At 30.3% G+C, this 26,368-nt stretch overlaps 1 protein-coding gene across 1 annotated transcript; it reads right to left on the reverse strand.

The window, feature by feature from the left end:
• Positions 1 to 12,104: 12,104 nt before the first annotated feature.
• Positions 12,105 to 20,866, reverse strand: LOC133783200 (lupeol synthase-like). The gene is made up of 17 exons (XM_062222751.1): positions 20,692 to 20,866; positions 19,369 to 19,458; positions 19,074 to 19,274; positions 18,646 to 18,730; positions 18,358 to 18,524; positions 18,057 to 18,245; positions 17,084 to 17,197; positions 16,494 to 16,613; positions 15,950 to 16,072; positions 15,041 to 15,139; positions 14,868 to 14,924; positions 14,716 to 14,762; positions 14,490 to 14,633; positions 14,125 to 14,302; positions 13,673 to 13,753; positions 12,974 to 13,057; positions 12,105 to 12,388 (listed from the first exon to the last, which is right to left on the reverse strand). Exons 1-17 carry the CDS (start codon positions 20,830 to 20,832, stop codon positions 12,275 to 12,277), a joined length of 2,034 nt encoding a protein of 677 aa, XP_062078735.1. The 5' UTR covers positions 20,833 to 20,866; the 3' UTR covers positions 12,105 to 12,274.
• Positions 20,867 to 26,368: the final 5,502 nt, after the last annotated feature.

A 26,368-nucleotide genomic window follows, 5' to 3' on the forward strand; every position in this document is an offset into this window, starting at 1 on the left:
AAAGGCTAAACAATTAAATTTTTGAGCAGTCTTTCCTTTTGTTAATTTGTAATATTATACTACTTTATTATGTTTTTTGTCTAGTAAATATTTTAGTAAAAAAAGTTGAATTTTTGTTGTTGCGAAAAGGCCTTATATATATATATTTTGAAGCTGGCCCAAGACGTCCAATCCAAATATGGTTATAGAGGACACTGCGACTATGGTAAGCATCTATCTATCTACTCACCAAGCACCCTATGCTCTTCCTCTTGACGCCACCCAAAGCCCCGTCCACACATCTTTCTCCCTCCATGTTTCACTTATATATAAATATATATATTATTCTATATCTGTTTTGTTTTATTAATGGTTTGAACTCTATATTTTTTGATAAATTATTTTTTAGATTATATATTTTATAAAATAATTAAAATAAAACTCTAAATTTGATTTTGGTAAAAAAAAATTCATCTAAAATCTCAAATAATTTACCAAATTAATAATTCAGAACAAAAATAAAATTATTCAGCTTAAAAACTGCGTTGTTATATTTAATTTTTTTTATTTGAATTTAAAAATTTATTTAAATAATTTTACATAATATAAGGTGAAAAATAAATTTTTAAAACACACCATTCAGATATATATACATATATGGCTCCGTATTTATTTAAATCGAAAAGGTATAATCTTTTTCGGTAATTGATTTGGGTATTTGGCTGATTTGTTTCTAGGTTGGATATACATACATATATGGCTCCATATTGTGTACCGTGGGAAAAAAGTCAAAGTGGGGCCCAAAATTGAACTATTTGACTGAAAAAGTATGAAATAGGTCCCACCACATGGTACATATCAGGTTTAAGACAAAAAATGAATGTGAAAAAGGATTTTTTTACATAATTCATTACAATAATCTTTTATATTATTATATTAATACTGATAATAGTTATTTCACTTTTATATATGAATCTTAATTTTTTTTAAGATTTTAATTAATTAGATTCTTTTTTTTTATTTTATATAATTTTAATTCAATTTATTGTAAACCGCAAAATGGGGATTTGTAGTTATAATTAACTTCCCAATTATCTAACATTTTCACATCAGAAATGCTTTGCATCCTGATTGAATTCTCACCCGAGTTGAATTGGCAGCTTTTCATTGGTACAATGAATTAAAAAGCTTTAGCTCCTCATTTTTTTCTTCTTCAAAATATCCAATTGTAATGGGTCAATTGGCCCGTGATTGTGCTCGTCGTCGGGACGTATAACACAGCTCTTTTCACATTCTCTTTCATTTCAAAACACTAAAATCTTGCTGCCAAATAATAATAATAATAAAAAACAATGACCCAAAAAAGTGAAATCCCTCTCTTTTCCTTCTTTTCCAAATCCAATTATTTCTACAAAGAGCGCCGATGATACACTTTCCACTGGGTCGCCGAAGAAGATGGATGCTATGGAGGAGACATCGAAATTGGAGGAAAGCGATGAGAATGGAGAGTCCCCTAGCTAGTGTCAAAATACATGGTTCTCGGGCGAGGAAGAAATCCTGGTCTCCCCCATCTGTTCGCGGTTGTTCAATGAAGAAGTTGAAAATGGTGGAGGAGGCGACTGTAATTCCAGCAACCGGGTTTGTTTATTTTATGATGTTAGTTTATTTCAAGATTATATTTTTTATTGACCATTGATTATTGTTCACTATTATAAATTATTTTTTCTAAACAAATATGTTTATTATTATTTTTAACGTCCCTATATGTTTATTTTTCTAAACTGAATAATATATTTTTATTTTTAATTTAATGTCTTGGTTATTGTTAGTAACAATTTTGTTTATTTTTATTTTTATGCTCATGATATTATTATAATTTTTTGGATTAATTTGTACCTTTTTATGAATATTTCTTTTGTATGAATTATTGTTCACATTGACATCAAAAGCATTTGACTAATATAAATGTTTGGACCAACAAAGGAATTAGAGACATGTTATGATTAAGGACGCTTGGAGCTCTCCCAATAGATAATCTATTCTATTTATCAAAATACCTTGCTAAAACCTCATTTTTTCTATTTTACCTCATTACATTATATATGAGATACTTTATATCTTTTTAACATCATTTAAATATTATATTTATAACAATTATTTATTAGTTAAAGTCAAAGAAAAAATTTGAAAATAAAAAAATAATAATAAACAAATTGCTAATGAGACAGAGAAAGGAAAAAAATATTAAAATATATACATTCAAGGTTGAGGCTTAACGATATCTAGCTTTAGAAATATTAGTATTTGTATAAATGTATTATACCTAAATATTTAAAGCTCCCGATGGAGAAGAATTTTAAGTCTATTAGATAAATTTTTTACATATTGTCTATTTTATAGTAGCTATAAAAAAAAATGAATTCCACAATTCGGGTAGCTATGGTTGCCAATGCTTAAATTTTTTAATGTTGAAAGAATTCCACAATTCGGGTGGCCATGTACCTGTCTAATTGTGATGATCTTAGGAAGCTTCTAATAAATTAATAATAAAAACCCATTAAAATAATTAAGCATAATTAATAAATAAAAAAAGATCAATCTTATTAAGCACACAAAATTCTAAGTAAAATTTTTCTTCTTTTTTTTTAAAAAAAAAATATACGATATAAAAGATAAAATAATTTTATATTTTATATTTTTTATTAAATTTTTATTTTGACTTATGTGGCAATGTCATCCAAAGTATGAGGTCATCATTCTCTCGCAGATAGTGATAATAGTTTGGAAATGTTTAACGCCAAAATCGTGACAACTACTAAGCAGTGGTTGTAGTATAGATCGGGTGGTCGATCCACAATGAGATAACCTAAAACCAAAAGATTAGTAGAAAATAACACAAAAAGTTAGTAACATAAAATAAAAAATGGAAAGAGATTTGAGATTTTGGTATTGTCTTTTTGATGAAGTGATAAAATGAGATAAGTGAAATAAAAATAAGGGTAATCAAGTGTAACGCCCTGGTTACCCCAGAACAGTTACGGTGAACCAGAAATTTGACCCGCTACCTGAGTCATTTGGTTAAAAACGTGATCTAAGTGTTATTATAGGGTTAAGGTGAAAAACCAATAAAAAGGAAAGGGAACATTTCACTAAGTAAATAAACTGCTCATGAGCCTTTTAAAATGTTTACAAGATGTTCGTAATACAAAAGAGTCACTACTATTTCAAAATTACAGATCCCGCCGGCCTAAGCGGCAAAAATAGGGTAAACCCTTAGTCCCTCTGAGAACACCTTGACCGTGGCGATCAAGCGGCTCTGTATGTACATCACACCGCCCAAGCTCTCCACTCAGGGTTGTTCAAGTTTTTCCTTTCCTTTACCTGCACCATGTAGCACCCATGAGCCAAGGCCCAGCAAGAAAACACAATGAAACATGATATAATATCAACAACGACCATAATAACCATTCAGGACTATCAGTCCAGCAAATAGGTGACAATAGCCAAAAGTCACAATAATGAGCGTCGCTCCCTCTAGCCATGTGACGATAGGCCCACCAGGGCTTAACTGATAAGTGATTCTCTTATAAGTTGATCAGGACAGGTATATGGTGATTAGTCACCAACATAACCTTCCTCACGACTCTAGAGTCGAAACTATGGACAACGTCCCTTAGCCTTGTGACAAACAGTCACCAGGGTCATATACCTTGGCTATAATCATCTGGTCGTAGACCAGGCAAGCGCTTATAAGCTCCTCGACCTTAGGGTCGGTCCCGCATTAATGCCATGGAGCTATCCAATGCGTGCTTATCGACTTTAGAGTCGATCCCTAACTAGTCAGTATCATAAACAGGTAATCAGCATTCATTAGCATTTAATATGCAATCCATGTTCACATATATTAACCAACATGCCTCAATATCAAACCATGCATGTCATATACCTGTACATGGTGCAATTGTATCCATACACTGTTTTCTTACCTCAAGTTCGAGCGAGAAGTATGATAAAGACAACCCCTGAGAACGATCGACCTTTTAGTTCCTTAGCGGTTACCTAATCACAACCAATTATAACCTCCATTAATGAGAATCCAAAATAATAGGGTCTTAACCTAAGCACCACCCTCGAGACCCTGAAACATGCCCACACGGTGAGTAGATTCGATCCCGGGCCTTAAGGATTGAAACCCCAAGTCAAAAACCCTTAAAAACACTCAAAACGAGACTTAGAAGGAACAAGGTAGCGCTACAGCGCCCAACCCCTAGCGCCACAGCGCTATACTCAGAACCTCCCAAAAGCCAAAAAGCCTCCTGAGGAGCGCTATAGCGCCCTAGGGTGGGCGCTGTAGCGCTACCTCCAGGGCGAAACTCCCCTGAACCGACTTTCTTCAACTCCTTCGATTCTAACTCGATCTCCAAGCTTCCAAATCCTATTCTTGATGCCAAATAAACCCAAAAACCATCCTAACATGCCCCAAACATCACAAGCATGGGAACCCTAGCCAAAACTCCCAACAAAACCATGATTTCACCCTAGAAATCTCAGCTGCAAAATAAAACCAGAACAGGGCAAACCAGAGAAAATCATGGTTAGAAACTTACCCAAAGCTTGGCTTAGGATGCTCTTCAATGGTGGAACACACTCCCAAACTCCCAAGGCTTGCTTCCCAAGCTTGAATCCTCAAAATTGGTTCAAAAACCACAAAGAAAAATGAAGAGAAGAAGGTACGGGAGAGCTCTTTTTGCATACTCTATTTTCCACCACTTTCTTCAGCTGCCAAAGGTTATATCTATCCTAGGAGTGAAATGTCCATTTTGCCCCTAGGTCAATTAATACTTTCTAAAAGGTCCCAAGGGTATATTTGGTACTTCCATCCTATCTCGTTAATCATAATTAACGCCCTCCAATTCCCGCTATTCTCAAATACCAATAATTCACAACCCGTTACCCTTTATCTCCCAGTAACGCTCTAATCATTAAAGTCTCCCCGAGACTCAACCCAAGTCCCGGCACTTAAACCTGTTGTGACCAAACCGCTAATCAATATTCTACGATCGTCTCATGTCAAATAGCTCGAACAAACCCACATCATAATGTGGTCTCAATACATATCATCGACATGCATACAACTAACATTATATTATAATATAATTCTCATAAACATGCATAAACACATTTAATGGCGTAATTAAACAGTTATGGCCCTCCCCGCCTACTAATCCGGCCATTAAACCATATTAGGGAATCTGGGGCATTACATCAAGAGTTTGAGAAATAGAAAGATTTCAAAAATCATCCATATGCTTGTTTAGTTACTTAGTTATTTGATTTACAAAAATGCACAAGTAAATAGTCACATCCTAACATTTAGAAAATCTAACATTAAAGTCCATATTCTTTTCTAACAAAAGTCCATTTGAGTTATAAAGTTCTTTACTTTAAAAGCACAATGTTAATCTTATGAAAAATCTAAAAATGACAAAATACCGAATGTTAGTCTTAGGTTTAAGTTCCCATGATTAAAAACCCATTTTGGCCATTTATGCCCTTTTGGGTCGCGACCCCAAAACCTTAGGCCGTGACCTGATCAAGAACAGGGGCTACACCCCTCTCTGTCTGCGTCGTGGGTCGCGGCCTGAAAAAAAGGGGCAGCAACCCAAAGTGCCTCCAACAACCAAAAACCTCATATTTTCAAGCTTGGGCCACGACACACAATAAAAGGGTCGCGGCCCAACCACGAACACAACCAAGAAACTCAATTTTTCTCATTTTAAATTCTTCCAAAATCCTATCCAAACATACCCAAATCTCATAAACAAAGTTTCCAATCATCTTAATGGCCCAAAACCATCAAAACCCATGTTTCAAATTGATCCAAAAACTCATCAAAATGAAAAATCCAAGTTCAAAACTTAAGAAATTCCAGGAAACAGATACTCGGAAATTCAATGCTTAAATTACCTCTGATTATGTTGTTTCTCACTAAATCCTCCGGCTAAACAGCTTCTAATATTTCATAGAATTGCTATGCCTCGATCTTGCTTGAATTCGAGTTCTAAAACTCAAGTTTCCTTCGAAAATGCGAACTGTAACGACCCGAATTTTCTTAACTAGACCCACCGAACACGACTATGACTATCCGGGATCAACTGGACCTTTACGGTCAACTTTGGTAAAAATCGGACGTTAAAAACTAAATAAACTTTAGAGTAAACTTTAGAAAATTTTACATGGGAGTACTTTGAAGTAAAATAGTATTTGGATGGGATCCCATAGTTTTAAAAACAAAATGTAGTTAAACGTAACTTAAGAAATAGTCTGTAGCCACATGGCTTTCTTCAGATAATCTAGTAAACATGAAACTGATGAAACTGTTACTGGACTCAGCGGAAAACTTAAGAGAACCCTGACAACCCTGCAGGTCGGTTGTTTCACAGTATGCATACTTCAGACAGAATCCCTTCCAGCTCATTGCACTGCTCCTTAAGCCTTGCCCTTACCTACACACACAGAGTAATTGATGAGCTATAACGCTCAGTAAGGAAGCTAGCTACAACTCATGATTCTACTATTCAAAACAAACTTTTCATAACAGAAATGCATATCTAGAAACTGCAAACTGAGCAACACGTCTAGCATATTCACATAAGTCAAAGTGTTGCGTAACATACTGAAAACATATAACTGAGCCATCGTGTTATCTGTGGGGTTTTAATCCCAGTGTGGCCTCCACGGCCCAGAGCAACCTCACCTCCCGTACCAAAGGGGTACACTCCGCTAAAACACGATGACTCTACTGACTTGGCGGATAACCCCACTGTACGACTGCATGGGGAATCCGCCCTCACAAGGCCTTGTACTGAGCCATCGAGTTATCTGTGGGGTCATGATCCCCGGGTGGCCTCCGCAGCCCAGAGAATACTCACATCCCGTGCCAAAAGGGTAATCTCCGCTAAAACTAGATGACTTTACGGACTGGACGGCGAACCCCACTACACGGCTGCATGGGATCCACCCTCACAAGGTTTCCCTTGACAGTCATAAACATTGCACATACATTCATGATAACTTTACTGCACTAAGCACATTCAAACCCGATAGATGGGTACTTTCATGCGCATCCAGCCATATAATCACACACATATATAGCATCTAGAATTTAACTAGCAATCTACAAACATGCAAACAATTCACTAGAATCACAACAAGCTAAGTTACTCTTGGTGTATACTTCCTTACCTCTTGTCCTTAGCTTTCGTGAATTATGTCTTTGTGTGTATTTCCAATCGCGTTTAGACCCAATAATCATATTGGGACAATATGTCTTAGTTTATGCTTTACTAAGATTTTAAATATAAATAAGGGAATTTAAAATCAAAAACTTAAATTCCCGACCCTGGCTCAAACCCGAGCCCTTGGGGTAAAATGACCATAATACCCCTCTCAATATCCTGAACTCAACTTAGAAAAATTATTATTTCCGATAATAATTTTATCATAAACTATGTCCAAAATTTCAAGTCAAAACTCCCATTATTTCTTAAAATTCCATTTTCTGATGCTTGAGTCCAACGAGCCCCGAGCCCACTTCTTGATTCTTGAGACTTAAAATTGGCAATATTGTACTTCCTCAAATATTTTCTAAGTCCTTGAAAATATTTCATAAGTTCTAAGTCATTAAATCTAAACTTTGAAACTAATTCCCAAACCTAGAACTTTTCATGAAGCTTAAATAATAATTCTCGAGCCTAGTTCGTAAATTATTAATCTTAGATATTACTTAGATAAATTTTCTAAACCTCGATCCTCAAATATCAGTTTGTAGACTTTGGGGTACCTAATCCCAAGCCTAGTGATAAAATTCTAAAGTTTTGGGACCAACTACCATTTTTGGTCCTTTTGGTTACTAATCAGTAACCATTAGTAACTACATGGACACATGCTCTTACATGCTCGTGACTGCCCCATCATCTTCATCCTTATACACATTCAGCCATGGCCATCCTAACCAAGGTTTCTCACCATGGCAGCCACGACCTCACTCCATAGACCCCCATGCTCATCACTTCGGCCACCACTAGCACCACCATCACCACCACCGGCCTCCACGCGTGACCACCCAAAGTGGTATTTCCCACGCACGGCCTGCCCCACTACAATCTCTAACCATCATCAAAACATCCCAAACCTCAAGATCACTCATATTAAACTATCCCCAATATCTTGATGAGTGTTTCTAATCCCAAAACACTGATTAAAACCATAGATAACAGTCCACAAATTCATCACCATCTTAAGAAATAAAAATGAAAAATCGGAAACGTAAAACTACGAAGGAAATCTATGAATATATACCTCTTACTGTGGCCGGTTCTTGGTGTGTTCTTTCTTTTCCTCGACTTAGTACACAACACTATGAACACAAAAAAACCATTTGACATGAATTTGGTACTCAGAATCTAAGAGAAAAATCAACGCAAAGGTATGTTCGGACTTACGTTTTTCTTCTGACTATTCTTGCACCGAACTCCCAATAACACTCCCTTCTTCCTCTTACTTTCTTCTACAATCAAAACATAGACTCTAAGGATGTGTCTAAGGACTGTAACCCAAAGAAAAACCAAAGAAAACTCACCTTCGATTCCTCCTTCTTGGACCCGAAGTGAACGTACACCAACCACAACACTATAAGTGTTCTTCTTCTTAATATCTCAAACTGACTCTGTTTTCTCTAATAATTCTAACATTGACTGAAGCAAATGAGGGGAAAATGGCACCGGTTCCCTCCCTTGTAACCTCCAAACTGCCAAGACCATTTTTAAAAAATGGTTTCCCTCCACTCAACGGGTTGGCCGAGACACACACTTGAGAAGCACAATAATATATGTGCTGAAGTGTTACATGCATTTTATCCAAAATAATGCATTAAACCATGACTTAAAATAATTAAAATCAGCTAAGGTCTAAGCACTAAATACTGCAACTTTGGTATAAACTTGTGTCTATGATTTTACGTGAGTCCTTTCAACATAAAATCATACTTTTAATCCCATAAAATTCCTCTTGAATTATTCATAGGCTCTTAGTGAATAAATCACAAAATCATATTCTAAAATGATTCTAAGATTTTATGTGGATTCCAAACACATAAAATCATATAGTTAAACTCTTTGAACAAGATGTCCATCTTAGATTTATTTCACATATAAGTCCCCACACTATGGTCTAAAGCGATCAACTCACATTTCTTTAATTAAAATAATATTCACCAAATATTATTTTAATTATTATTCATACTCTTAAATCAAATCAGAGAAGAAAGGAAAAAAAAATTCCGGGTTATTACACGAACGGGTGTCGATAATGGAACGAGAGGGAGAGAGAACGTTCTTTTTATGTTTATGACAAGTTACTTCGAGATTAAGTAACCTCAAGAAAATCCTAATGTTCGGGGTTCCAAAAGCGCCCCCGGGGTAAAATAGTCGAAATTCCAAGAATTCCCTCCTGATCTTATGAACTCCAAATTTATCATAAAATATTTATTCCCATTACCCAATATCCCGGTAATGTACTAAATACCTGTTGACTGCGTTTTTAGCCAACGACGTGAGAACGCCAATAACGACAAGCCTTCAAGAGAAATAAAAACGACAACAGACGGTATAAACAAGAAAAGTAAATAACACAGGAGATTTTTATAGTGGTTCAGCCCCGATTGTGGGTAATAGCCTAATCCACTTAGAGTTGTGATTTATAAATCTATACTCAAGATCAGATGGATTGTGCCAACTGAGTTTCTTCAGTACAGATTGTGAAAATACAAGAATTCTCTCTAATTTCAGCACTTTCTCTCTCTAGAATAGACAGACCCAATTTTCTCTCTCTAGAAAGAAGAAGCAGAAGGAAGCCCCCCTCTCATCTCATAAGCTCTCTATTTATAGAGATGGGATCCTCAACTGATATCCCCTTATAATAGGGATATTTTATTATATTTATTACATTTATATTACAAATAAACATTCAAAATTCAAAATTCAAAATGTAACAAACTCCCCATTTGTGGGAAGAATGAGAGATTCCCGCGCATGTTGTTGAAGTTGTGTCTGACTTAGTCTCCTCTAGCTAGTTGGTCCACCTCCTACTCACTACCCACGCAAGTGCTGGTTGAACATGCATGGTGGTAGGACATGCTTTTGGTGGGTTGAACGTGCATGGTTCTCCTCGGACATGTACTCTCCTCTAGCATGCCATGTTCCTCCTTGAACCAATCTCCTTGGCTTCTCCTCGGACCAAGGTGGTCCGAGGCAACCTCCTTGGCACCTCACCTTGGACAACATTGAGGGAACCTCACCTTGGACAACATTGAGGCAACCTCCTTTAGCATCTCCCAAACATGTCCGATCGAACATTGTATAGGCTCTCCTTATCAAAATCTAAGTCTCCATTCTCTTGCATGAGACTCCTCCTCCTTAGCTACTTCTTTGGACACGTTCGAGCCAACACTTAGAAAACCTTGGGAGGCTTACCTCCTACACACCCTAGGGGTCTCCTAGGACCACATCCTCCTTGGGGTCTCCTAGGACCACATCCTCCTTGGAGTCTCCTAGGACCACTCCCCTTAGCTTCTCCTAGGAGGCACTCTCCTAGATGCATTCTCCTTAGCCTCCTAGGATGCATTCTCCAATTTTTTGGTATAACAATACCCATTGACTCATTCCGAGTCAAGTATGGATCCCGTTGTGACTTTCCCACTGGCTTGCCTCCTAGGATCGTCTCGTGCTGAGTAACCTTAGTATAACCAAATAATAATGAAGCACCACACATATACCACATATATGCCAAATATACCAAAAACAGGCTAAATTATGAAAATTACCCAATTAAACAGAAATTGGTACACATGCATATTTAATACACCTAAACATGCATATCAAGTCATATAATAATATTATTCACATAATCACATAATGATACACATAAATATCATATAATCACATAATTCCAAAATTTGCCATCATGGTCCCCTAATCAAAGCCCTAAGCCTTATTAGGAAATTTAGGTCGTTACATTGATACCAAGCGAAATTGTCAAACTCAGTTCGCGCATATGCCGATGTCGTGGCATACTTGCTTATTTCGAGTCTATCTTTCGAGACCATAATTTCTATTCTCGAAATTTGGTTGTAACAAAAACATTTTTAAACTGAAATGTATTTAAAAAGAATTTTGAATAATTTTTCTTTTATTGATTTTTTTAACATTTTTTCTTTAATTTTTTCAAGAACTAATAGAAAAATAGAATTTTAAATTTTTATAATTAAAAGGGGCACAATTTGGTAGTTGTCAAAGTTCGGAGACAAAAATGCTAATTATTTTATATACAAATCGTAACAGGGGGCACGATTTGATAATATCAATAGTTCATGAGGAAATTTGAACATACCATATATTTTAGAGGACACAATTAATCTGGTAATGTCAAATGTTGAGCAAGAAAATATATTATTTATTCAAAAATAAAATTTAAAATCTGTGTTATAAAGTCAAATAATTATGAATTATATATCCAAATATGAAAAGATCAAATGATTGTTAATTGCTAAAAGATAAAATAAAGTTAGATGTTTGGGGTTCTCAAAGTTGAAAAAAATCGAATCTTACATGCTTGATGCCATTAGGTGTTCCTGCTATAAGTTAATTAGACAAACTATCGAATTAATAAATCCAACAATTTCTCACAAGGATCTGCACGACTTATACTCCAATCTGCGTGACTTATGATTATAAATGATAGATTGCTAGATCAATTAATTCGAATGTTAATCTAGAAACTTATAATAGTAGTTGCCTTCAGATACGATCCATAATGCATCCGATGCTTAGAAAGTTTAAGAATTGTAATTAAATTATAAATATTTATAATGATCAAATTTTCATTAGTTAAATTGTTAAATACTAAATAATCAAATTTTCAATTTGAGTTCTATAAACCCAAGATATATATACATATATTGATTATTATTTCATAACAAGCCCCTCATATAGAACTATTTTTTATTTATTAATTTTTAATGGCATACACAACATTACGTACTTATATATTTTGACCACAAACTTGACTTGGACAAATTAATAATGTAAGTAAAATAACATTAATGAAATAAAAATATGACATGATGCATGGTGTACATGACATATTATTGGAGAAGTTTCTTTATTGCAGAGTACATAACACAACTACTCAAACTGATAATTTATAATAGTTTTCTTCGATCTGAGTCCAACTAAGTTTAATATTTAGTTAAAACTCGTCGACGATATTCTCCTATAGCCCATATTGGAAAGATATTACGATATGATGCGAAGTTTAACACCCCATTCTTCATATATATTCCATTTACTTCCTGCAATCGAATATGTTTTATAATTAATATATTCATCAAATTAAACACACTACCTAATAGAGCTTACATGAAAAATCACACTTTGCCAGGTATATATATATATTTATGCTATAGGAGTTTCAAAAAAAGTCCAGCTGTTGTGTATTCCCGATCTGTGAATAGTTTTCGGTGCAATATTTTTCATTACCATATATTTTGTAGTTATTTAGTAGAGTATCCTACAAATTTTCAGAAAATTCTAAACAATTTACAGTGCCGAAAAATAGGTTCAAAACAGATTATTCCATGCGTGACTAATTTTTTTATGCACGTGGAAAAAAACATGTTTATACCTAATTTTCGGCATTGTAAATTATTCGAAATTTTCTAAAAAATTTCTAGGTGTTGTAAATAACTACAAAATATATTATCATAAAAAAAATCGCGCCAAAAACTATTCACGGGTTGATAATACACAAGTCCCACCGGTGAAGATCTTTTTGCCAGAATACCCTACAATAAAATTTCTCTATATATTTATTTATACAATTTATGAGAGTTATACATGTATTTCTACACATATTGTGTACATAATTAATGTCATACCTGTTGAGGAAAGTCACCATCTTCAATTTGTTCATTGATCAATAATCTTATTCCTCGATGTATGGGTTTTGGATCAATATCAGCCTGAAATTGAATATAACATTACGTGGATTATGTGTCTTATTACATTGATGAAACTTTTAATAATAATTTCTTATTCAACTTTTAACATTTTAATTTCATAATACATATATCTTTCCTGATAATTTTTTTTTAGTTTTTATTCATTTTTTGTTTGATATTATTTTATTTATTTAAAATTAAAAATATATTAAAAGTAAGAGGGTTGGGCAATCTGCTAACAAAAAATATAACAATAAAATGGGGGACAAAATAGTAATAATTTCTTAATATTTGTTGATGAAAAATTAAAATTTGGGGATCATTTTATCAACAAAAAAAAATTTAAATAAAGACTAATTAATCTGCCTACACACACAAATGATCGAGACCAACAGTACAAATAAGCTATAAGAGAATTTTCAATCGAATGCTAAATAAATGATGCATTGCTATATGTATACATCAATTTGCATATTATTAAAATGTTATTTTGCTACTTTGTCCAATTTTTGTGACAAATTGAACACAATTCAGATGTTGTATATTAGAAGTGGTCTAACAATCTATGTTTGTAATTGGAAATGTAATATACATTAGTTTCTACCATATATATATATATATATGCATAGTACTCACCTGTCCCGCCACAATGAGAGCTAACAATGCCCATGCAGTTTGGACCACATTTGATCGATCTCCTTTTATGTTGGTATACACCTATTTAATTCACATTGTAAACATAATTTGAAAACAAATTTAGAACGAAAATAACTTAATTACTTTGCTGAACAAAATTTATCTGAACTCTAATATAAAACTTTTAACTAAAATTATAATATAAATATAATTAATATATTTATATAAGTTAAGTAAGGAATTTTTATAATTTAAACCACTAGACCATGAATCCCTTATATATGCATGCCAAGAATGAAAAATAAAACGTCAAAATCAATGTGGGACCAATCCCATTTGTTTTTCAATCCAAACAAAAACTTCTAACAGAAATATTATCATAATATATGTATATATATTTTCTCCGATTAATTTTGAGAATAACATTTTAATAAGATTAATTAGATTATGACCTCATTTACGCTTGAAAGGTAACTTTCTCCCCAACCACCATCAGAGAGTTGCTTGGACAATAGATATTGACATGCCTTTCGCAAGTTAGGGCAATTGGTATAAGTTTTACCACAAGCTACCAACGCCTCTACGCCAAACCATGCACCGTACGTGTAGCAAAGCCCCCATCGTCCATACCTGACAGTTTTATATGAATATTAAATCACGATACTGGTGTCCTAACAACACAAAGATGTGTCTTACTGCTATTGATACAATCTTATATCGGGTATCGCACACATTTTAATTGATATTTATTATGATATTTGTGTGCTTTCTATATATTCAAACTAATAATAAAAATTCATGAAATATTTATTACTACCATGAGCCATCAGGGTTTTGTGTATTGATAATGTAGCGCTCTCCCTTTGTAATGCATTTGTCTATTTCATCTCTTCGGTATGTTGGATATAGTTTCCTAAAGAGTACCAAACTTTGGATAACCGAAGAAGAGCACTCTACATAGCTGAAATTCATGGCATTATATTTAGAAGAAGAAAACTAAGTAAATCTCTATATACATCAAATAAAATATAGCATATTCTTACTCTCTCTCAACCACAGTGTCTGCAAGGAACTCTATGGGATTTAAGTACTGCAAGATAATAGAGCTAAAATTACAAAATAATTAAGTTTTTTCTTCAATAATCACTTGTTATATATATGCATATATATATATATATATATATGCTGAAAATACCTCCAACCAATGATATCCTCTTTTGGGTTCCCAAGCAGAGAAACCGCCATCATTACTCTGTACGTAGTATTGGCATATAGTAAAAATGTCAAAAATCTATAAAATATAAGAAAAGTAGGATAAATACAATTAATGACTAATCTAATAGAGAGATTGTAATTAAGTACACGTACTTGATATGTGATCAATAGATTTACTGCATCATAGAAGCACTCTATGTCCATTTTCTCTCCAACTAGACTTGGTGAGATTTGAGAGAGCATTAGTGTGGCCTGTAAATTAATTAAACAAATGAAAAATAAAGTTAATTAACAACCTGTAGAGAATTTCATTTTTGCAACCTTAATTTGTTTTTCTTTAAGAATACTATTGCTACGAGGTACTCTATCATGCATAACATTGTACAAATGTAATTTAATATCAGATCTCATATATTTAAAATTTTAAATATGTGAGATATTATGTTAATTACACCAATGTATTAAGAACCAAGGTGCCCCATTAAAGAAAATTTCATGAATTTCATATACACATGGATCAACTATGATTGTTTATGAAATTTATGTCTTCTATTTATTTTCAGTCGTTCTCAAAAGTTAGGATTTAAGAATTAGAGTAATTCTCTCATATTTATTTTGAAATAAATAATAATTTTGTCTCCTAAAATTTTAACACTATCAAATCGTGACTAAATTAAATGAAAGAGTAAAGATGATATATATACAATAGGACCAAAACAAACTCAAGTCCACACCAAGTGATAGAGGTCCAATTGGTAATGAACACGTGGCAACGACTAAATGAGCACTGAAAGTAGAACAATAATATACTCGAAAAGGGAGACAAAATCGTAGGAAAACAGTTGGAAATTGTAGCATATTATTACAAACAATATTGTATGTACCTATTTGAACACAATTGACACAAACAATAATATCACACATTATTGGAGCATTTATTATTATTATTATTATTATATAACTAGAATTTAAAGTTTGTGACATAGCTAGATTTTGCACAAAATTAAATGCATGCATAGTAATGAATTATTCGATATATAAATATATTGTATGCTTACGCACCTTTAATGCTTCGGCAGTACAATCAGAGATTACCCAACCTTGGTCAGCAGTATTAAAGGTCCACCCACCTTTAGATATATGTCTATACATTCGAGTATAGTTTCCAGGAGGATTTTTACGAATCTGCATATTTATATATATAACAACTTTGCTTAATAAGAACATGATTTATATACACATAAACAGGGGTGGACTTAGAATATATTTTTACTAGGGTCAAAAAAAAAATTTTAAAAAAAAAACATCCATTAACAAAAATATATATGAATAATATTCTCATAAATTAAAAACAAAGTACATGTGGTAAAACTTGAAATAAACAAACATAACTATAAAATCTTAAAAAAGAAAAAAAATGTAAATTTTTAGTGGGGTCAATACATTTAATTATTAAAATACTTAAAATATTACAAAAATATTAACATATGTACATGTAATTTCTAACAATTCACTGAGTCAGTTGACCCCACTCGTTCCAATGTGTGTCCGCCCCTGCACATAAATATATAATTATATATATACTTATTTATGTGAGAGATCATACCTGTGAAGCCTTTAAAAACTCATGCGCTTTTCGAAGAGTATGGCAATACTCTTCATTTAGATTACATGATATAATAGCTTGAACAGCAAGAGCTCCATCCCATGATTGAGAGCCAACACCCTGAATATATATAAATATACACAAAAGAGTTTAATTATAATTGGATTATAATTAATTATTTATTTTATTTATTTAATTGTAAAACTTATAATATTAAATACAGTTAATGATGAAAAAAATTCTATAATAATAAATATGTCTAGTTATTAATTATGCATTACACACTCTCGGTTAAAGTTTCAAAATTAAAAAAAATCACTATTAAATTTCTGGATAGTTAAATTAGAACACACAAATAAAATAAAATAAAATACACATCATTATATATATCATTCTATTTTTTAATTCTTTTTTATATGTATAAAAATAACGTATCTTTAAAAAAACATGATTTCGAATGAAAAATTTATGAAATTAGTTATGTGTTATTTCCATATTTTTACAAAAAGAAAAAAAAATTCTATAAGTATTTTAGATTGTGTTTAAAAAATTACTGTAATAATATTAATTTTCAATATAAACTTTTAAACCTGACACTTGGCTCCATCTTCAGCAATCCAAAAATAATCTGGAATTCTAGCTAAGTGACACTTAAAAGCTTCTGAATTTGGATCTTCAACCCAACGAGCAAGCATAGTTATTATCTGTATATATACCACAACCGATTATATAAGTTTTCATGGGAATACTTGAGTAATATATAGCATCTAATTAGCAATATTACATCTCAACTCAACTCTTTATATTTACATATATATATATATATATATATATATACTAGTTACAAACAACGTTCATACCCTATGTTTACAAATAATGTTTATTTGGTATCTGCATTTTAAAATCATACATATTTGGTACTCTATATTTTAAAATTATACATATTTGGTACCCTAAATTCAAATTTAATTAATAAAATTTTACTAATTTAATCAAATTACTATCAATCATACAAAGTACAAATTATATATAACTGCTGACAGTTTGACCATACTGACAAAATTTTATCAATTAGGATACCAAATATCTATGTTTTCAAAATACGGGGTACCATATGAGCATTATTGAAAACAGATGGTACCAGAACGATACTTTGCAAAAAAAATAATATCAAATGAGTAAATTCCCTTATATATATACTAGATACAAACAACGTCCAATACATTTGCTTAGTTTTATTTATAAAATTTATTAATTATTTGATTAAATTTATATCATTATCATATAAATTTTAAATAAATAAACAATATTATATCTAAAAGAATGACATAAATATATTACAAGAAAAAATAAATAAAAAAATTATTTATAGTTATTTTAAAAAATATATATATAATATGTTAACTAATAATATTTTTGTTTTCTCTACACATTTTTTATATAGAAGTAGAATTTTGTCCATGATAAGAAGTATGAGTTTCATACTATACTCTTATAAATTAATTGTTGAATATACCCATACATTTTTCATGTGGGATATTTTCTCTAACACACTATACGTACCTTCTCTTGACTGGCAACAGAAAGATAATTACTAATTTTATCTTCGTAATGTATATGATCCATAGCAACTTGCAGTGCCTTCTTTCTTAGCATAGAAAAAGGCCATCGTGTTAACAATGGTTCTCCACAATTGTAAAGTAGTCCCCACACCATATCTTGCACCGAAGGATGAGGATAAAACAGATCCTCCTAAAATAAAATTACATCAAATATCGATCTTTAGAATTGCTTGTGGAACTTTTAACTATTTATTATATTTCTTGCTTATATATGTATATATATATGTATGTTTTGAACAGACCTTAGCAACAGTGTTTCGAGCTTTGTTCCAATTTATGTCATGATATGGTTCGGTATAGAGTTCTTGCCTTAGTGATTGAACCAACTCAGTGATTGGACCAACAAACCTCTTCCCATATAGGAATGACATAGGCAAATAAACCAAGCGAGCCAAGGCAACCATTTTCCCTATTACATGATACAACCACACCAACAAACACAACTTTTTTATAATTACTACAAACTACTTGTATTAATTTAGTGATACCAAAAAAAAAAAAGATTATATATATATATATATTAATTCAACCTGGATGAAGGAAAAACACTCTCGGCAAAAGCCAAAGCTCTGGGGGTACTGGATTGCATCCTGACCACTCATACACACCAAGCACCTAATAATATACATATACCATGCATATTGATATATGTAAATAGTTTTGCTTTGCATAGATAAATATAAATATGAGAAATTAGTAAAATTGATTTCTTTTTTAAGGTGATTTTGCACATTGATATACTTTTGATAATTTTTTTGCAAAATGATATCTGTCAGGTTGTCTAAATTTTTCAACCAGCTGTCTAAAATTTTCGACTAGCTGTCTAAATTATGAAAAATTATTTTATAAAAAATTATTAAAATTAAGCTAGAGTGTAAAATAACTTCAAAAAAAATATATCATTTTGATAAATGACCTTATAAATGTATATAGATATAGATATATGTGTGATGTATACCGTTAGCCAAAACTTTCCCCAAGACGGGATCCCAACAGCACCACCTTGATCAAGAATCCATTTTCTGCCTTTAGATATAGAATTTTCGTCACTATGGTTATTAGGACCCTCTCCCAATAACCTCAACGTAACATAACTCTCTACCGAACCAAACATGGTGCTAGGTCCTTCTATGTGTTGTCCCCAACCTCCATCTTCATTCTAATAATATATACATATATATATTAATTATGTCTTATATAATAACTTTAATTTAGATGATGTCAAAATATATAATATATATATATATGTATACCTGGTGATTATAGATGTAGCGAATAAGTTCCTTTTTGTGTTCTGGTCCAAAAACAGTATTAAGTGATCCAGTTATATATAACACTATTACCTGCAAATTGTTACGAATGAGTTGGTTTTAATATAAACTCAAATATATATATATATATATATATGTTTGTGTGGAGTTAATTTTTGTAACTTAAGTCAGCCTTCTTTAATCGATTCACTTAGCTAAACAATTAAGATTATGAAGTATCGATTAGGTAGAGTGGAATTTTTTTAATATATTATTATATATAAAAAAAACAATATATGATATATTTTAAGTAGGTAACTGATTGATACTATGTGTTTTTGTAAAATATCGTTTTGGTACTATGCATTTATAATAATGCTTATTTGGTACTTTATATTTTGAAATTGTACATATTTGGTACCTTGTATTTTAAAATTGTACATTTTTGGTACCCTAAACTCAAATTTAATTAATAAAATTTTACTAATTTAATCAAATTACTCTCAATTATATGAGTTCCAAATTTAAATTTAATTACTTAAATATATATAACCGATGACAGTTTAGTCATATTGACAAAATTCTATTTATCAAATCTGAGTCTAGAACACCAAATATGCATGATTTTAAAATACATAGTATCATATGAGCATTATTGAAAAAAAAAATACCAAAATGATATTTTGTAAAAACACAGAGTACCAAATAAGTAAATTATCTATTTTAATATAACTCTTTAAAAAAATTTCTATTTTCATAAATGAATTTTATATCAGAAGATTCTTTTGAAATGAGGTCATAAACATAGGCCTAGCTCGTCTATTCCTATGGATAATGAGTAATGTTACATACACATTTTAATTGTGCATACACTTTTTATATATTATGATGTGTATTCAATTTTAGTGACAAATATTTTTAAGTGAGGACTACATCACATGTGTATAAAAATTGTATGCAATTTAAGTGTGTTGAAATCATTATAACTCAGGGATAATATATATATAATTATTTACATATATAATTAATTAATAATTCAAAAATCATGAGATAATATATACTATTAGGGGGTGTTTGATATGGGGTAAAATAAATGTAGGAATAAGAATCTAAAATCCTTCTTATGTTTGGTTCAAATTTTAAGGGGGTAAAGTTAATAATTTATATAGGTCTCACATGTGTTTTAAGGGTAAAGTGAACTATTTTATACACAAGAGTTTAATATTACTTTCATCATGAGTCTTTTTACATTTTTTAAGACAACTCAACTACTCAAAACAAACACTCCTTATAATAATAAGTTTAATTAATTAATTAAAAGTTTACCAATGGAGGAAGGAAAATTAATCCAGCTGCACATTCAGCAGGCCAATGGCCATCGCGGGCTTGAATTGAAGAGAAGTAAGCAAGAGCCCTTCTTAGTGTGACTGTTACTGCTTCCTCTGTTATCGTATCACTTTCCTTCATTTTCACAGCTGTTGGAATAATTCTTTTACATGGGCTTTCCCTTGTAAGCTGCAATTTTTTAAGATAACAACACATATATATAATAAATGCATTTCAAATAAATATAATATTATTATTTTATGACTTTAATTTTATAATATTATTTAAATATAATATGTCTTCCATTTTTCAACCATATCCTTTATACTACATATAATAACGATAATAATAAAGGCAAATACTCATTTGATATCATGTATTTTATTGAAATACATATTTGATACTCTTTGTTTTTAATAATTCGTCTTGTATCCTAAAATTTGAAATTGTATATATTTAGTATCCTGAATTTAAATTTTATCAATACGACAAAACTATCTTCAATTATATAAGTTTTAAATTCAAATCTTATTATTTAATTACTTATAACTTAAGGTAGTTTGGGCATTATTAAAAATTTATTATTCAAATTTGAATATAAGATACAAAATATGTATAATTTCAAATTACATAATATTAAATGAGTATTATTAAAAACATAATATATTAAGTATATATTTTGATAAATTACAAAATACGCAAATAGTTATAATAATAATAATAAATCACTCTCAATTTTGTTTATTTCCTCCTTTTTGTGTTACAGTCTACTAATGGAAGTGACTATTAGGTCTCTTTTCTTCATGTACAGTCACAAAATGTAAGAATATTTTACTCTCCTTATTGATTTTTTTGTTTTCTCATTTTACACTTTTTTTTATAAAAAAAATAAAATTATATTAAGTTCGCTATATTTAAGCACGGTCTTTCTTTTTCTTATTAATTTATTAAATTAATAAGTAGCAATTTGACAAAACTAAAAACAAATAATAAATTGATTCATTGACCTGCCTGTCTTTTCCATTTAATTTATTTGCTTAAAAACAAACAAATTAAGCATTTGACTGTTGATTATGAGCACGCTTAATAACACGCTTTTATTAAATGTGAAAAGTTTTTTTTTTTTTTTGGACATGCATGTATCTTGGTTATATTTCATATCTCTTCTCAAATTACTTTATATAATTTATTTATATGATTATTTTATAAAGCATTTACTGTAAAACCTCACTATACTGAATGTTAGGCCAACATATTAATAGAATTATATCTGTAAAATGTTATGCATATACATATTTAAATATAAATTAAACAATAATTGATTGAATATATAATAATAAACGAAAAATGACATAAAGTTATAATTATATAATATTGAAAATATATAAAGTTATTTTAGAAGTATAAATTGATAATTAAGTTTATCATGAATATTTAGGATGATTAAGATATCATAAATATATAAATATATTTAATATTAAGATAATTGTTGCTATATATATATAGAGGCATATTTTTTAAAGGAGACATCAAGAAATATTACAATTATTACAATGTGTAATTAATTCGTATTTATAACTAGTATCAAGTTGGGGACTAAATTTTTTTATGAGAATATGAGAGTTATGTCAATATAGAATAATACTTTATGGAGATTTTACTCAATATGAATTTGTTTGGATGATTATGAGCTCCCTAAATTATTTTAGAAGTCTTAAACAATATTTTACTATATATATATATATATATCTATTTTGTTTTTTTTTTTAAATAACCACATATATACATATATATATATATCTATTTTTTGAGATTCAATAAACTTCTAGCTAGTATTTTGTTGAACTTTTTCTTTTTCTCAATTTCACTTTATTAATCGTATGTTTTTGGTGTAGTAAAATATATATAAATATACCTGCATTCTCATAAGTAGATCAGAACTTTGTTTTCTGCGAAAGCGATTTTTGTTGAATTGTTGACGAGCTTGGTCAACTTGAGCAAGTTCTTGAGGTGTACCGGCATTGTGATCGAATTCCCAGCACTGTCGCCCGACGTGGTTATTCTCCGATTTCAGCCACGCCTCTCCTTCGGCTATCTTCAACTTCCACATATATAATCCCCTTGTTTGCCCTAGCTCGATCTCAATTCTACACCTGATGATCGCATATATATATATATATAAATATATATCACACATAAAATTATTATATCTAGTTTTGTTAAAATTATCGTAGGAATAAGATAATTGCTAAGGAGTATTATTGGTATCTAACACTATAAAGAGGTAGCGTACTGCTATTATTAGAGTAATCTAATATTGAATTTCACACATTAAAATTTAATAAATATTATGCTAATCAACTATAGAGTAACATTTTATGTGGTGTTGAGAATTTTAAGGTATCAAATATCTCCACTCTATAAATAATGATGTAGTAAAGTCATTGTGGTATATATATATATATCAGAAAGATTGGTTTATTACGAGACGAATTACATATATGTGGAAATAGAAGAGATTATTTTTCTGTTTAAGAATTGGTTTATTTCATATACATATATAACAAAAATATATAATTATTCATAACAACATAAAATGAAAAATTCAGATATATATATATAGGATGATATGAAAAAGAAAATGAAAAGAATTTAGTATGCAAACATATGTATACATACCTATTTTTTGTGTGAATTTAGTATTGCAAGATGGAGAAAGTTAAGTACTTTATTAGAATATCAGAAAGTAAACGATTGATATGATAAATTGACAACGTATATTGAATTTTGAATCTCCCTTATATACTACTAAAATATATAATATAGCTATGGCGGCTCTCATGCTTCCCAACTAACTCATTATTAATTACCAACTTACGAGGTGTCTGGTATGATGTAAAGTGGAGATGGGAATGAGAATCTAAGTCAATTTTTAAGCCTAATACAAATTTTAAGAAAGTAAAATTAATAATTTATGTGAGTCCTATATTTATTTTAAGAATAAAATAATTTTTTTTATACACAAAAATTTAATATTACTCCTATATTAAATCTCACTGCACTTCTCAAGATAACTCCTATACTCAAAACAAATATTTCTTAATAGTTATAGATTCATGGCAGTGCCAAAGTAATTATATGATGAAATACGACTTTTGTAATACCCTTTATTTATTACCAAAATTTGTTTTCGTTTATCTATTTTGTCTTTTCCTTTTTTCTTTTGTATTTTTTTAAATAAAACACTATTTCAACACCTCCTGTAGTTCTTATCACACATTACAATATATATATATATGTATATATACTAGATACAATCAAAATGGATATCCAGTGCTAACTGTTAAAAACGTAACCTCCCCAACCTATCCATTTCACTTTTCTCTAAGCTTATTGCTACGTGGTTATTACAAGGAATGTGTTATATTATTTTAAATAATATAATGTTAGATTAAATAATGTGACAAAATATGATTTATTATACCTTATAATATATTATTGAGTGTCACAAAATTAGACACATGCGTGCCCAAATATAACATATTCTGAAGTTATAAAATCAGTTACAAATTTGTAACTCCCAAATATTACCCAATAATAATGTGTAGATTGTGTGTTACACATTTGAATTCGGATTTCACAAAGTTATTATGAAATATGACTGTTTGAGATATGTTTTTAACTCTCATTAGGTGTATGAAGGTTACAAAAGCATATGGGAAAGAGTTTGAGACGTTTTGGAAAAACTGAAAATTTTGTTGGTGAAATTGGAGCTGTGGCCGCGGCCACTGATAATCCCTAGCTGCGGCTTGGGAGACAAAGGTCAGTGGGCACAACTACTGATACTCCTGGCCACGACTAGGGGTGCTGATAACCAACTTCTCTTTTCATTTTTTTTCTTCAATTTGAACGGTTCTAACATCCAAAGTAACTCCCAGAACTTTATTTTAATTCCATAAAACATCCAATTAAACATTGGTAATAGCCATGGAGGTTGGTGGAATTTGAAATTCAAAGGGTATCTCAAAACTCTATAAATACGAGTCTATTGCTCATTTGTAAGACAACTCAATTTCTATCAATTAGAACACTTGACTAGAAATACACCAAAATATTTGATTATTCCAGATAACTATTTCCAATATTGAAAGAATCTCTTAGTACTTGAGATATGGGGAAATAAGCTTTCGGATTGTAAACATTGTTCAAGTTAGTGATCTTCAATATGCTCTTCACTTTGGTTGTGTGAGAGAAATAATTTTGCTTATTGTTATTATTATTTCTTATTTCTATTATTGTTTTTATCTTCCCTTTTTCTATCTCTATTTACATCTATTTTTTATAATAGATTTGTAACTTTTACTTATCTGTCTTGTCTATTGTAACATTTTGCATATAGTTGTATCTTGGTTTTACTATTTCCATTGAACAATAAATATATATATATATAAATATCTAACATATATAGTAGCGTGAGATAGTCATTATATATATATATATATATATATATATATGGTCCCCGAGAAGAACCACACAGATGGATTTGAGGACTTATCTGTTTAAGATTTGGTCTCCCTCAAACATAATAATAATAAAAAAAAATTGTTGACATCAAAATAAATTAAATTCAGATACATACATATATATGATGATTGGCGATTAAAAATGAATAGAATTTAGTGTGTATATATATACCCTACCTTTTCTAGTATATACATATAAATTTTAGTTTATAAATGAAAAAAGATAAGGAGATAAATTAATAGACAAGATATGAATTTTATATGCATGCATGCAACTAAAATAATACTAAGCTATAATAATAATAATAATAATAATAATAATAGTAATAGTAATAATAATAATAAATATTTATATATACTATAAAACTGAAATTCATTCTATTATATACTGAAGAAAAAAATAAATCAGTTTTTATTAAAATTATAGATAATGTTTTGTCTTAATTTTTTTAATACATTTATATTATATATATTATGTTAAATATATTATTTATTTATTTAAAATTTATATGATCATTCAAAAAATAATAAAAATAAATAAATATTTGAATAAAAATGTTTATATCTAAAAAAAAATAATAATGATGTTTTGACAATCCTATATGATTTCTTTCTCTATCAATAAGTTTCGTTTTCTGTTTTGTTATTTTATTCTTAAATGTTTTTTGTGTGGATAATTTTAGGATATAAGCGGCCAATAATCAATTAAATAATTTTGCAAGTAAAATTCAGAGAATAATATCACTTCACTTCACACTCAATAGTGTCTTAGTTTGACTTTGAGCGTGCTATATGCGACTGAATAAAAGTATGGAGTTAATAATAATGGCCATTTAATTATGTTTTGAGCCATTAATGGAGGTTCCTTATCTAAATTGGTCAAAGCATTAATGAATACAGAAAATTAATAATGCACTCAAATATTCCCCCTGTATTTTAAAATAATAGATCTCTGCCTTAATAAATAAAATATAATTGGTTAGACTATATTATTACATTTCTGCATGTAATATTTAAATGCACTTATTATTACTTTTTATAATTAGGTGACTTTCCCATTTACTTACGTACATGTATTGTTTAACATTATGTAATCTAATATTGGACTCAAATATTTAAATTTAATAAGTATTATAAAGTACGGCTAATTAATT

The sequence above is a fragment of the Humulus lupulus genome, chromosome 6 (assembly GCF_963169125.1).
Source record: "Humulus lupulus chromosome 6, drHumLupu1.1, whole genome shotgun sequence".
Classification (NCBI taxonomy): domain Eukaryota; kingdom Viridiplantae; phylum Streptophyta; class Magnoliopsida; order Rosales; family Cannabaceae; genus Humulus; species Humulus lupulus.